Genomic DNA, 12,925 nt, shown 5'->3' with positions numbered 1-12,925 from the left:
AGGAGGATCTGGATTACCTTGTAAACTGGAGTAATAGTAATAGGATGAAATTTAATAGTGACAAGTGTAAGGTTATGCATTTAGGGATTAATAACAAGAATTTTAGTTATAAGTTGGGGACGCATCAATTAGAAGTAACGGAAGAGGAGAAGGACCTTGGAGTATTGGTTGATCATAGGATGACTATGAGCTGCCAATGTGATATGGCTGTGAAAAAAGCTAATGCGGTTTTGGGATGCATCAGGAGAGGCATTTCCAGTAGGGATAAGGAGGTTTTAGTACCGTTATACAAGGCACTGGTGAGACCTCACCTAGAATACTGTGTGCAGTTCTGGTCTCCCATGTTTAAAAAGGATGAATTCAAACTGGAGCAGGTACAGAGAAGGGCTACTAGGATGATCCGAGGAATGGAAAACTTGTCTTATGAAAGGAGACTTAAGGAGCTGGGCTTGTTTAGCCTAACTAAAAGAAGCTGGAGGGGAGATATGATTGCTCTCTATAAATATATCAGAGGGATAAATATAGGAGAGGGAGAGGAATTATTTAACCTCAGCACCAATGTGGACACAAGAACAAATGGGTATAAACTGGCCACCAGGAAGTTTAGACTTGAAATCAGACGAAGGTTTTTAACCATCAGAGGAGTGAAGTTTTGGAATAACCTTCCAAGGGAAGCAGTGGGGGCAAAAGATCTATCTGGTTTTAAGATTCTACTCGATAAGTTTATGGAGGAGATGGTATGATGGGATAATGGGATTTTGGTAAGTAATTGATCTTTAAATATTCAGGGTAAATAGGCCAAATCCCCTGAGATGGGATATTAGATGGATGGGATCTGAGTTACTATAGAAAATTCTTTCCTGGGTATCTGGCTGGTGAATCTTGCCCATATGCTCAGGGTTTAGCTGATTGCCATATTTGGGGTCGGGAAGGAAATTTCCTCCAGGGCATTTTGGAGGCGCCCTGGAGGTTTTTCGCCTTCCTCTGTAGCATGCGGCATGGTTGACTTGAGGGAGGCTTCTCTGCTCCTTGAAGTCTTTGAACCATGATTTAAGGACTTCAATAGCTCAGACATGGGTGAGATTTTTCATAGGAGTGGGTGGGTGAGATTCTGTGGCCTGCGCTGTGCAGGAGGTCGGACTAGATGATCAGAATGGTCCCTTCTGACCTTAGTATCTATGAATCTATGAGGGGTTCAAGGAATGGAATGGGGCTCTAGGCTTGGCAGGTGCTGAGGTGTGGGAGGTGGTGAGGGCTCCGGCAACCCAACCTGCAAGGTGAAAGCATCATAGTGCAATCAGCTCCATTAGGGGGTGGGGGAAGGGGACACAGAATGGAACCCTTAGTGCCAAATGTGAAAGACAAGGAGCAGCAGTATAATAAGTTTTGAATACTGTATGCTGACTTGGTTAATGGGATGTTTACTGTATGAATACAGTGGTTAGTTTAATAATGTGCAGTAAGGAAACAGTGGCCCATGACAAGCCAACCAAGGTAAAAACTGGAGGATTGTTATGAGACAGCAGAAAAGCTATATTGGCACTGAGGAATCTGATTCGATCTCTTGCTGAACTTACCAGACCGCTTTGGTCCAGATGGATAAAAACACAAGAATTGATAGTAATTAAGATTCTGGCTGGATAAAGAAAGAGAGAGAGAGACTGACACACACACACACTCTCCCCTCCTCCCTCCCTCTCCCTCTGGGTAAGGCAGCTGTTGGAAAGATGTTGGAGGGGAACAGACTGACATCCAGGACCCTCTGGGGGTGTCTGAAGAAACTAGACCTGACTAAGCTACTATCAAGCCTATAGTTAAGATAGTTCATGAGCTTGTCTATTTGCTGTTTTTTTTCTAGTTTTTTTTTCATTTTTTCTAATTGTTTAATTTCAACAGTGAAACAAAGCAATGTTTTGATTTGTAAGAAGGCTGTCTTGTCACTATACGCAGCACTGGTCACAGACTCTTGAAGGGAAGAATTGCAGGTGCCAAACCCAGCTGGACCTGCAGGGTAAGCACGGCTGATAGGGTAGCTCAGGCCAAACTGAATAGGAGTGGGAGAATTGCAGAATGCCACCCCAAGAGAGGTAAAGGCACCAGGCCTGATAGCTGCGGGGGTGCACTCAGAGACAGACGGCAAGAGAGGTGCAATTAGCCCTTTAACCCTGCCAGTAATGTTTATTTCTACTTGCTTTAGCTCAAGAAACGAAATATTAGGTTCCCTGGTAGCTATATCCTGGGAGCAGAGAATTGTTATTAGAATGTCTGATGCTAGATTTTAGAATGTACAAACTTTAAAATCCCTTAAATCTCTATGTATAACCTTAAGAGGGACTCAGTCAAGTTGAAATCTAGTCCATTTAAAAAAAAAAATTCCTTAAAGCAGGTTCAAGTTTCACATGTCCGAGTCTCCCTGCTGAGTTTGAGATTTTTCCAAAGCATTTTTCTTTTCTTCTTCCAAAATGTACCTTTCTTCCCTGTGGCATGTGAAAGGCCCATGCAAACAACAAGGGAAGTTATGTGACTATACAAACAAAACAGTGAAGTTGACTGTACACAAAGTAAGAGGCCATAAAAATAAAGAAAATATGTATACATCTTTAGTAACACTAATTTAAGTTGTTACATGGAACTAGAAAAGGTTAAAAGAATTTTACATGAAGTGTGATGTTTAAAATGACAGTCTGACATTTTGCTATTAACTGCTGATTCTTTTTCTCATGTTTCTACATATTGCGGAAAGTTTTTTTGAGGTGAAGCTCTAGTGTGTATAGAACAGGAAGAGGAGCGCCCACCAGAAGGACCTTTCAGGAATAGCACAAAGGTGCTCATCAACAGCTCAGTGTAGATATCTGGGCTCCCGCTCGAGCCAGGGTCTGAAACCCTCCCACATTCACAGAGCCCTGCCCCTACACAGGTGGGTCTGCCTTTCAGTAGCAGGGAGGCACAGCTAGGTACAGCAGCAGCTGTACTGCTTCTAAAAGCAGTTAGGCAAAGGAGATTTGGGAAGGAAGAGACTGAGAAAGGAACACCTGTGCCACTCACTAAGGATACGGAAAGGAGTACTTGTGGCACCTTAGAGACTAACAAATTTATTAGAGCATAAGCTTTCGTGAGCTACAGCTCACTTCATCGGATGCATCCGATGAAGCGAGCTGTAGCTCACGAAAGCTTATGCTCAAATAAATTTGTTAGTCTCTAAGGTGCCACAAGTCCTCCTTTTCTTTTTGCGAATACAGACTAACACGGCTGCTACTCTGAAACCTAAGGATACGGAGTAACTTTGGATAGTAGCAACTGAGCAGAAATCCCCTCCACTCCCAAAGATGGAAGTGACATTGGGAAGGGGTGGGGGGCAAAAGAAAGTAAGTCATCAGTGACCCTCCTTCCCCTCCAGAATCTGCAGCAGCCTGGGATCAGCGAGAGGAATCTAGTGAGAGGGGAAGGAAAAAGGAGGGTGGTAAGGAGAAGCAGTTCCCAGAAGCTTAGCGGAGAACGAAGCCAGCTCTGAGTGCTAAGCTGCCTGCAGAGCTGGCCCATCTTTTCTCCCTTCCTTATGACCAATTTGCTTTTCTACTTGGATGGGGGAGGGACAGAAGAGAAACAGGGCATTTCCATCTAGTCCTCTCTTCCCAGCTCTAGCTTGGGGTGGACGAATATCTTTGACCCAAAAAGCTTTAATTTGGCACAAGGCCCCTCTGCTGGAGAAGTCAGGGACTGGGTGACAGGGGATGGATCACTTGATGATTACCTGTTCAGTTCATTCCCTATGAGGCACCTGGCATTGGCCACTGTTGGAAGACAGGATACTGGGCAAGGTGGACCTTTGGTCTGACCCAGTAGGGCCATTCTCATGTTCTTAAGTCAGAAGAATTCCAAAGGAAGACTGGGGCTTGTCATAAATATAAAGGGAAGGGTAAACACCTTTAAAATCCCTCCTGGCCAGAGGAAAAACCCTTTCACCTGTAAAGGGTTAAGAAGCTAGGATAACCTCTCTGGCACCTGACCAAAATGACCAATGAGGAGACAAGATACTTTCAAAAGCTGGAGGCAGGGAGAAACAAAGGGTCTCTCCGTCTGGGTGATGCTTTTGCTGGGGACAGACAGGAATGGAGTCTTAGAACTTAGTAATCTAGCTAGATACGAGTTAGATTCTGATTTCTTTAAATGGCTGAGAAAATAAGCTGTATTGAATGGGATGTAGATTACTGTTTTTATGTCTTTTTGTAACTTAAGGTTTTTCCTAGAGGGATTCTCTTTGTTTTGAATCTGATTACCCTGTAAGGTATTTACCATCCTGATTTTACAGAGGTGATTCTTTTTACTTTTCCTTCTATTAAAATTCTTCTTTTAAGAATCTGATTGCTTTTTCATTGTTCTTAAGATCCAACGGTTTGGGTCTGTGTTCACCTATGCAAATTGGTGAGGATTTTTATCACCAGGAAAGGGGGTGTAAGGGTTGGGAGGATTTGGGGGGGAAAAGACATTTCCAAATGGGCTCTTTCCCAATTATATACCTGTTAGACATTTGGTGGTAGCAGCGATAAAGTCCAAGGGCAAAAGGTAAAATAGTTTGTACCTTGGGGAAGTTTTAACCTAAGCTGGTAAAAGTAAGCTTAGGAGATTTTCATGCAGGTCCCCACATCTGTACCCTAGAGTTCAGAGTGGGGAAGGAACCTTGACAGGGCTCATTTTCAGTCAGGTACTAAAATACTAGGGAAATGGCAGTGCAAGCTGCAGTTCACCTCCAAAAGTACTGGAACCTTTTCATAACCCTGAGATAGACAGCTGAGGTACAATACCAGCAGCCATATCAGACTTTAGGTTAAAATACGCTCCTTTGTCCTACAGATTTTTACACAGCTAATATGAACTTCTACAGCAAGTTAACAAGTTCCAAAGGGAACTTTTTAAAAGTCACAAAAACAATGAGGAGAAGAAGCAAGTTTTTTACCCACGAAAGCTTATGTCCAAATAAATCTGTTAGTCTTAAGGTGCCACAAGACTCCTTGTTGTTTTTGTGGATACTGACTAACACGGCCACCCTTCTGATACTTGACATCATTTAAAAGTCACAGTTCAACGACTGGTGGTACCAATGTTACTATACCAGAGAATTTCTGTATGATTTTTAATTTTATATAGTTTAAAGATCCCAAAGTAATGTTAATTAGAAGGCCTTTCCTTTCTCTGAGGGATTTGCAAGGCCAAACTGCTCAGCACATCCTGGGACAGAGAGTTTGTTCTCAGAAGACATAAGACTTTGCAAAAACAACAGTATCTCAGAACAGCACACAGAGACTCCCATTCTTCTCACCTTCTTTATCCTGCATGTTATGTATGTTATATGGTAAGGGGGTTAGCAGTTTCTTTACACCCTAAGAGTTGTTAAAGTTAGAAGCAATATATGTTGAAATAAAGCTCAAAAATGAATATGAATGGATGTTGTGTGTAAATAGAATATGAATGGTTAGGAGTGCCAGCTTAAGAGTTACAACTTCAGTATCAATTGGCCGAAGAATGCGCTAAGTGGAGATAAAAGAAAAGGAGTACTTGTGGCACCTTAGAGACTAACAAATTTATTAGAGCATAAGCTTTCGTGAGCTACAGCTCACTTCATCGGATGAAGTCATTCCGATGAAGTGAGCTGTAGCTCACGAAAGCTCATGCTCTAATAAATTTGTTAGTCTCTAAGGTGCCACAAGTACTCCTTTTCTTTTTGCGAATACAGACTAACACGGCTGCTACTCTGAAATAAGTGGAGATAAGTGGATGACCCCCGGAGGGCAGACTGGAATTCACTCAAAAGCCTCAAGGATGGGAGAATCGAAAAACAAGATAATATCTGGCAGCACAGAGCCTTCAGGGATGTGTCATCTGCTGATTGATTCAGCAACCGCAGGATGAAGCCACCTCCACAGACAGGACCAGCTCTAGGATTTTTGCTGCCCCAAGCAAAAAAAAAAAAAACAACTTTGGCCGCCCCCGCTTTTTTTCCGTGCCTCCCTGCCCCCAGCTCCACCCCAACTCCACTCCTTCCCAACCCCTTCCCCAAATCCACAGCCCTGCCTTCTCTCCAGGGCATGCCGCGTTTTTCCCCTGCCCATTGCTTCCTGCGGCTCCCCCCGCCTGCAACCCCCTGCCCTAGCTCACCTCCACTCCGCCTGCTCCCCTGAACACGTCGCCACTCTGCTTCTTCCCCCTCCTTCTTAGGCAAGGGAAAGGCAGCACGTTCAGGGGAGGAGCCGGGAGGAGGACAGGAAGTAACGGGGAGGGGTGTAGAGGAACCGCTCCCTGCCCCAGCTCACCTCCGTTCCACCACCGCCACCTCCCCCGAGCGTGCCGCCGCTCAGCTTCGCCTCCCTCTCTCCCTGGCTTGCTGTGCGAAACAGCTGTTTCGCATGCGGCAAGCCTGGGAGGGAGGGGGGAGAAGCGGAGTGGCGGTGACGTGCTCAGGGGAGCAGGCAGAGGCGAGCTGGGGCGTCAGGGGAGCATTTCTAGGGGCCGCATGGCCGGCGTTGGAATGCCGCCCCTAGAAATGTGCCTCCCCAAGCGCCTGCTTGTTTTGCTGGTGCCTAGAGACGGCCCTGTCCACAGACTAGCATAGGAATAAACTCCTATAAAAACAGATCCTAAAAACTAAGAACTTTGAGTCTGGTTCTACAACCACCCTCCAGGAGCATCGGATATGCATCTGACAAAGACTTGGCTCCACCCTCATGCCCAGGTTACCTGGCTAGTAACTTGGCATGAGCAACCTCTAGGCTGGTAACTATATCAACTTTGAAGAACCTGTATGTGTATGTGTGCAGGAGAGAATGGGATGTAGTAAATATGACTGTTTACTTGCTTTGCCTCTTTTGGTATTTTGTGTGAGTACATAGGATAGAATGTTTATGATTATTTGTGTACTGTGCTTCTTTTTGTATTCACAATAAACGCGACATTTTAAAAGATCTTGTTGGGTTTTGTTTTATTGGTATAACACCAGAAAGTATTAGGTGTGAAATTAGAAACTTGTGAATTGGAGGAACATGCACTGACTGACTTTCTTGGAAGATGAGCTGGTGAAATAGTTATTTTTTAACTAGTTCTAAGAGTAAACTCCAGCATCATCTCTTCCCCCAAGAGAATCTCATAAAGTCCTCTTAAAACCAGGGAGACTGACTTAAAATACTACTTCTGTTCCAAGAGAAGAAGAGAATAACACAGCCTGTAGGAGGGTCAAAACCTCACAGTAATACACCATTCCTATTTACAAATCTCCATTTCATTATTTAACTCTTTCAGCACTATAGAAAGAGTAAGAAGAAACTAAAAATGTACATGTACAAAATGATCTACAGCTATGGAAAATGTGAGTCATGTATTACATTAACCACTCGTATACTAAAATAAAATATTACTTCATAAGAGATATTAAGACATAGAAATTAGAGATGAAAAAGACCTAATAGATCATATTTTGGCCATCCAAGTATCTGTAGAACTGTTCCTTGTCTAGAGTGCTTTGTCCAGTATAGGTTTAAATAGCACCCTTCCCTGGGAGAATATTTCACAATCTGCTAAAGCTTGCTATTAGGAAAATATATACAAAATTAGAAAGTAAACTTGCAACTACCAAGGCCACAATCAACAAAGCACCAAGGTCATCCATGCTCCTTGCATCTATAGGGAACATATCTACAGATGCTTAAAAACAAGTACAAATGCTTAGACCAGTGGTTCCCAAACTTGTTCCGCCACTTGTGCAGGGAAAGCCCCTGGCGGGCCAGGCCAGTTTGTTTACCTCCCGCATCCGCAGGTTCAGCCGATCACAGCTCCCAGTGGGCGTGGTTTGCTGCTCCAGGCCAACGGGAGCTTCTGGAAGCGGCTTGGAAACCACTGGCTTAGACTGATTCATCTGGTGTTAGGACTCTTCCTTTAACATTGCAGCAGAATCAACTGGGGAAAAACCAATACAATCCTGCAGCATATACTTATACACTACAATGTATCTTTGCCACATTACAGTCAATATTAAATTGTCATTCAGCCAGTACACTCCACTTTTTAGACTTCCCATTTAATACAACTCTGAAGTACATTTCTAATCTCCAGAGTGACCACAGCCCTCAGAAAGTTCCAGATTCACGGAGCTGTGACAGTGAAACAGGGTTTTTTTTTTCCCCTCTCTCATTCATTACAAGCAATAATGCGAGTTTTGCAAGCCAAATTGTGTCTTCTCATACATCTGTACAACTTGCTTTCAAATTATGCCCTCGCAAACACCTGTGCAACCTGATTAGTTGAGGGAATAATTTGTTGTGCAGAACCACTATTCTTGGCAGCAATGAATGATTAAAAAAACCCAAAACAAAACCTAACTTGATTTTCAGAGCCCAGAGCAACGTTACAGGGCTAAAAGTTAGGGAAAAAAAAAAAAGGATTTTTACTTGAAAACTGAGCAAGTCTGCATGGAAATCAGTGAGACACCACAAGTATGGAACTTCATAGTACCATTTCCACATGGCCACTCTTTAAGCTAGATCCACACTTTTAAAAATCGCACAGTAATTAGCACCCTACCAATTTCTCTAGTTTCTTTTGAAAGCAGATTAAGAAGATCTAAGAATAGAAACCAAAATAAATAAAATTTCACTTGCTATAGTTTCAAAAAAACAAAGCTACAACACAAAACTAGAAATATCATTAATTAAATACTAGGATTTTTAAAAGCAACAATTAATGGTGATGGCTGCATTTATTTCTGGTCATCATACGTGTATTAAAATCTATTTGAATTTTGAACTTTCAGAACCACTTATTCTTTTCAAAGTGACTTGTCCACAGCCCCCAACTAGAAAAGTTACAAACTTTTCTTTGTTTTACTGCCATCATTCTCTGGTTGTACCCAGAATTAATGACAGTGCACCTTTGACAATCCCAACTCCTGCTGACATTCCCTGCCCATCACAGATTTATCTCCCTTCAAATCCTCAGGCTGACATTGCCCCCAAATCCATACAGATCTGCTCTCCCTCCGAGGTGGCATCCTGGCACTAGAGCCCAGCACAGCGCTGCTGCGGTGAAACCCCTCAACGCCTCAGTAGGTTAAGGGGCATAATACTCAAACCACTCATCGGTGCTATTGCGATAGTAAATAACCCTGTGATGTGGTAATACATGAGAGCGCTCAGGGAAGCGCGGGCTTCTCTGTGGTGAGCATGATTACATATCACTGAAAACCAAACCAAGGCACCAACTCTAACCTTCGCCTCGTCCCCCCACCAGCCCGGCGCTGCTCCGCCCCATGCTCACCCCGCAATGCCAACCTCCCCCAAGCTCACCCACACTTCCGAGCCCCTCGTCCCAGCACCACATCACCCCCTGCATGCTGGGCAGCAGCTTCCCCCGGCAGAAGGCTGGCACTGCCCTGGCCTGTCCCGCCCCGCCAGCAACAGCAGCCCTGCCCCCTCTCCCCCGGCGGCGTGCAGCGCCGTGCACCAGCGCGGGCTCGCCCCGCGGCCCCTCACCCTCGCCGAGCAGGTCGAAGAGCACCAGCAGCAGAGGCAGCACGGCGCCCACCTGGCCGGCGCACGCGCTGGCCGACACCATGGCGATACGGCCACGCGCGCCCTATCCCCCCGCGCGACTGCGGACTCCGCCACGCGCCTCAGGCAGGGCTCTCAGCGCGGTTCCACTTCCAAGTTCGCTGGGGTGGGTCGTGGGCGCCTCCGATTGGCCGCACCGCCGCCTGCCCGGCCCCCTTCTAGGGAAACGTGGAGAGCCCGCGGACTAGTGTCAGGCGCCGCTCCCCTGACGGTACTGCGCTTGCGCGCCAGGGGTGACCCGAGCATGCGCAGGACCCACAGTTGAGGCTGCTGCCCCGACTTTGCCCTCACCCGACAAGAGAATGTGCTCGTTCCTCGTGGGCGGTAACAGGGCGGAATGGAAGGGGACGGGTGAGGGGCAGTAAGTGGGGGAGAGCAGGGCAGGGGGAGCAGGAGCGAGAGGCTTGTGCATGTGCTTAGCGTGTCAATGCTTTGCAGCCTGCACGGGGACGACTCGTTAAAGCTTTAGCTCAGAGGTCCAAAACTTTAGCTCAGAGGTACTCAGTCTTTCCTGGGCCAGGACCCACAGAAAGGGGGAAAAATCATCCTGAGACACCCACTATATCCTGTCCACTCAAATGACTGTGGGAGTGTGGCATTTGGGTCCTCAGGACAGAGACCCATGGGAATGCCATTACCTACTCTGAAACCTGTTATTACCAGCTAAGGCAGTATTCCCAGCCCCAAACTCAGAAATCATGAGACACACGCACACCACTCCAACTTTCTTTTATAAAAGATATATTGTATTTTTTTATCTTTCTCATGATTATGAACCCAACCCCATCTCCAAAGTGTGTGTGTGGCGGGGGGGGGGGAGGGGGAGCATTAGTGTTGCCATTTGCCAGTTCTCCCAATTTATTCAGGTAATTTGGCCCTGCTCCAGGAGCTCTCACCGTCTGATGGTGCAGAGCTTCCCACTTCTCACCAAACCCCCAAATTCTAATTAATTAATTCTGTATCTGCCATCTGTCCATCCCCCACCCCATCAATTAATTATGCAGCCCAAACTAATTATTTACTTCCGGTGACCTCATTACCGGAGGGTGGCCTCCCTCAGCCTTCCCCCCCAGATCAATTATGCCCTCCCATCCCCAAATCAATTAATTATGCACTTCCTCTCAGCCTCAGTTCTATTCCTCTTGCAACTCTAGGGATTTTGTAACACACACATCCCAGGCCCAGAGAGGCAGCTGCAACAGGGTCCCCCTTTTCCAGCTTCAGGCTGGTGGGGGTCAACTCCAGGGATTCTTTTCCCCTTCCTGAGCCTGGAGTTGCAGGGATAGAGAAGGGAGTGGAGCACAATGACCCATTTTGCACATCCCTGAGTTGTGGTGTTAAGGATTTTTGCCATTTTGGGTTTTTTGTTGTTGTCTTTCACCCTCTATATTTGGTTTACCTTATTGTATTATAGTTTAGCACCCTCTTGGAGGTGCTAGTCTTCAACTGAATAAGGCTTGAACTATCCTGCCTGGTAACGAGGCAGGAAAGTTTGAAGGAAAAGGGTGAGAAAGGGTCACATGACCACGAGGTAATCTATCTGGCAATAGGAGATATATACAGGGGACTTGCGCAGTACGCTGGCTGCTGTCCGCTCAGAAGGCAGCCTAGGTTCAGTCAGGTGATCATCGAGAGGAAATGTCAACCACTTACCTGTTCCATCAGTGAAGGCATACCTGTTCCATCCCATCGAATGGTCCTGATCTCTGGTGACATGCTCCTTGAGGTCCCAGTCCTGATTCCCTTGAATGAGAGAGAGGAAATGTGAGCTGACTCCATCCAGTCTACAGCCCTTTACAGCAACGAACTGAGTAACGTTGAAACTTATTTAAGTCCATTTTGGTTCTAGTTGAGTCTAGGCTTCAAGCCTGCTTTTATTCTGTAAACCACTGAGCTATTTTTTGTTTGCATTTACCACCTTGTCTATCCTTTATCCTGCTCAGTTAATAAGACCCTCTTGGCTCATCCCTTTAAGAGTGGGGTTTTGCTGCTGTTGTTGTTTAACTTCCTGTTGCAAGTAATAGGTGATAGACCCTAATTCAGGGGCTCGGGCTTATTTTCTAGGCTGGGGTCCTTATTAAAATATCTTCCCTACTTTCTTCTGGTAACAATGGAGCTCTTTCTGTTCCCTTGCGAGCTGTAGTTCATGAAAGCTTATGCTCAAATAAATTTGTTAGTCTCTAAGGTGCCACAAGTACTTCTTTTCTTTCTCCCCTCCTGTGAGAATGGTATCAATTGCTTCCTCTCCTCACCCCTCCCTAAAAGGCCTCTGGATTCCTGTCAGGGACCATGGCTCTAGAACCTGGGTCTACAGGATTCTTAGATGCTCATAAATGCCAAACTCCTACCTGGTAAGAGTTGCTAGGTTAAAAGCTGAAACCCAATAGTGGACTTCGGTCCTGGAACCTGACTGGCAGGATGGGGGGGGGGGATCCTGATTGGTCCACAGCTCCTATATAAACCCAGCACAGCAACAGGAAGCCGTCTGTGCAACTAGTATTCATACTGTTGGGGATTGTGTGCTTTCTGCACTCGCTCCCATGGCTTGACTTCCTGATATCCTGACTCTGGTTATCAATCTGTGGATCTGCTCTCAAGTTTGACTCCTGCCTCTGATCTTTTGGTAAATTGACCCTGCCTGCCTCCTGACACTGGACTCCTGGTTTTCCCTCTGGACTGTCTTGGACTCTGACCTCCTGGTTTGTGACCTGGCCTGACTCCCAACTCCTGCTTTGACCACTAGTCTGACTGTCTATGTCTTGCTTGTGACCGCTCCTGAGGGGATTTGGGAGAGCTCTGCCTTCCTCCTGCAGCTCCGTTTGGCTGTTTTTCCCTAGGAGGCAGGTGAGTGGGGAAGGTAAATAATCAGATGGTGTTTTTTCCCCCAAGCAGGATTGAAATTTGGGGGAGGCCTGGACTTCTGGAGTGGTTCCAGCTCCAGATAAAATCCTGTTACTTGCAAGCAAGCTGTGAGAGTTGGCAACACCATATTTCTGCTGAGGTTTTTTTTTAATTTTCTGTCTTCATGGGTATTTGCAACAGTTCACTTTTTAGTATTATCTGTATTAAGTAGCGAGAGCTGTTCAAAGTTGATTCTTTTTCTCGTCTGAGATGTATTTGCTAATCCCAATTTATAAAACCACATGTGAGGGTCTCTTACTCTTGCTGTTGTGATTCAACTGCTGCTGAAATCTCCTTTACTCACTGTTAGCCCTCAGCCAAACTAAAAATGCCACCCCTTCTGGGGTATATTAAAGCCCAAACAAAACACCACTGAGATTTACACTAGTTCCAATACTAGTACCACACAGCAGGAAGACTAGATATTTCAA

The 12,925-nt window shown here is 45.6% G+C and overlaps 1 protein-coding gene across 2 annotated transcripts in view; it reads right to left on the bottom strand.

Annotated features, from left to right (window-relative positions):
- DNAJC3 (DnaJ heat shock protein family (Hsp40) member C3) overlaps positions 1-9,857 on the bottom strand; it is a 79,522-nt gene extending 69,665 nt beyond the window's left edge. The window contains exon 1 of one of the 2 annotated variants that reach the window (XM_038387350.2): positions 9,516-9,857. In XM_038387350.2, the coding sequence (XP_038243278.1) occupies positions 9,516-9,597 (82 nt within the window). In that variant the 5' untranslated portion in view covers positions 9,598-9,857. The remainder of the gene's footprint in view (positions 1-9,515) is intronic. The other variant, XM_038387352.2, reaches the window with a different exon arrangement.
- Between the last annotated feature and the right edge of the window lie 3,068 nt (positions 9,858-12,925).

This window comes from Dermochelys coriacea, chromosome 1 (genome assembly GCF_009764565.3).
Source record: "Dermochelys coriacea isolate rDerCor1 chromosome 1, rDerCor1.pri.v4, whole genome shotgun sequence".
Classification (NCBI taxonomy): Eukaryota; Metazoa; Chordata; order Testudines; family Dermochelyidae; genus Dermochelys; species Dermochelys coriacea.
The sequence above is the reverse complement of the archived record's forward strand: the minus strand, read 5'-3'. Positions and strand labels throughout refer to the sequence as shown.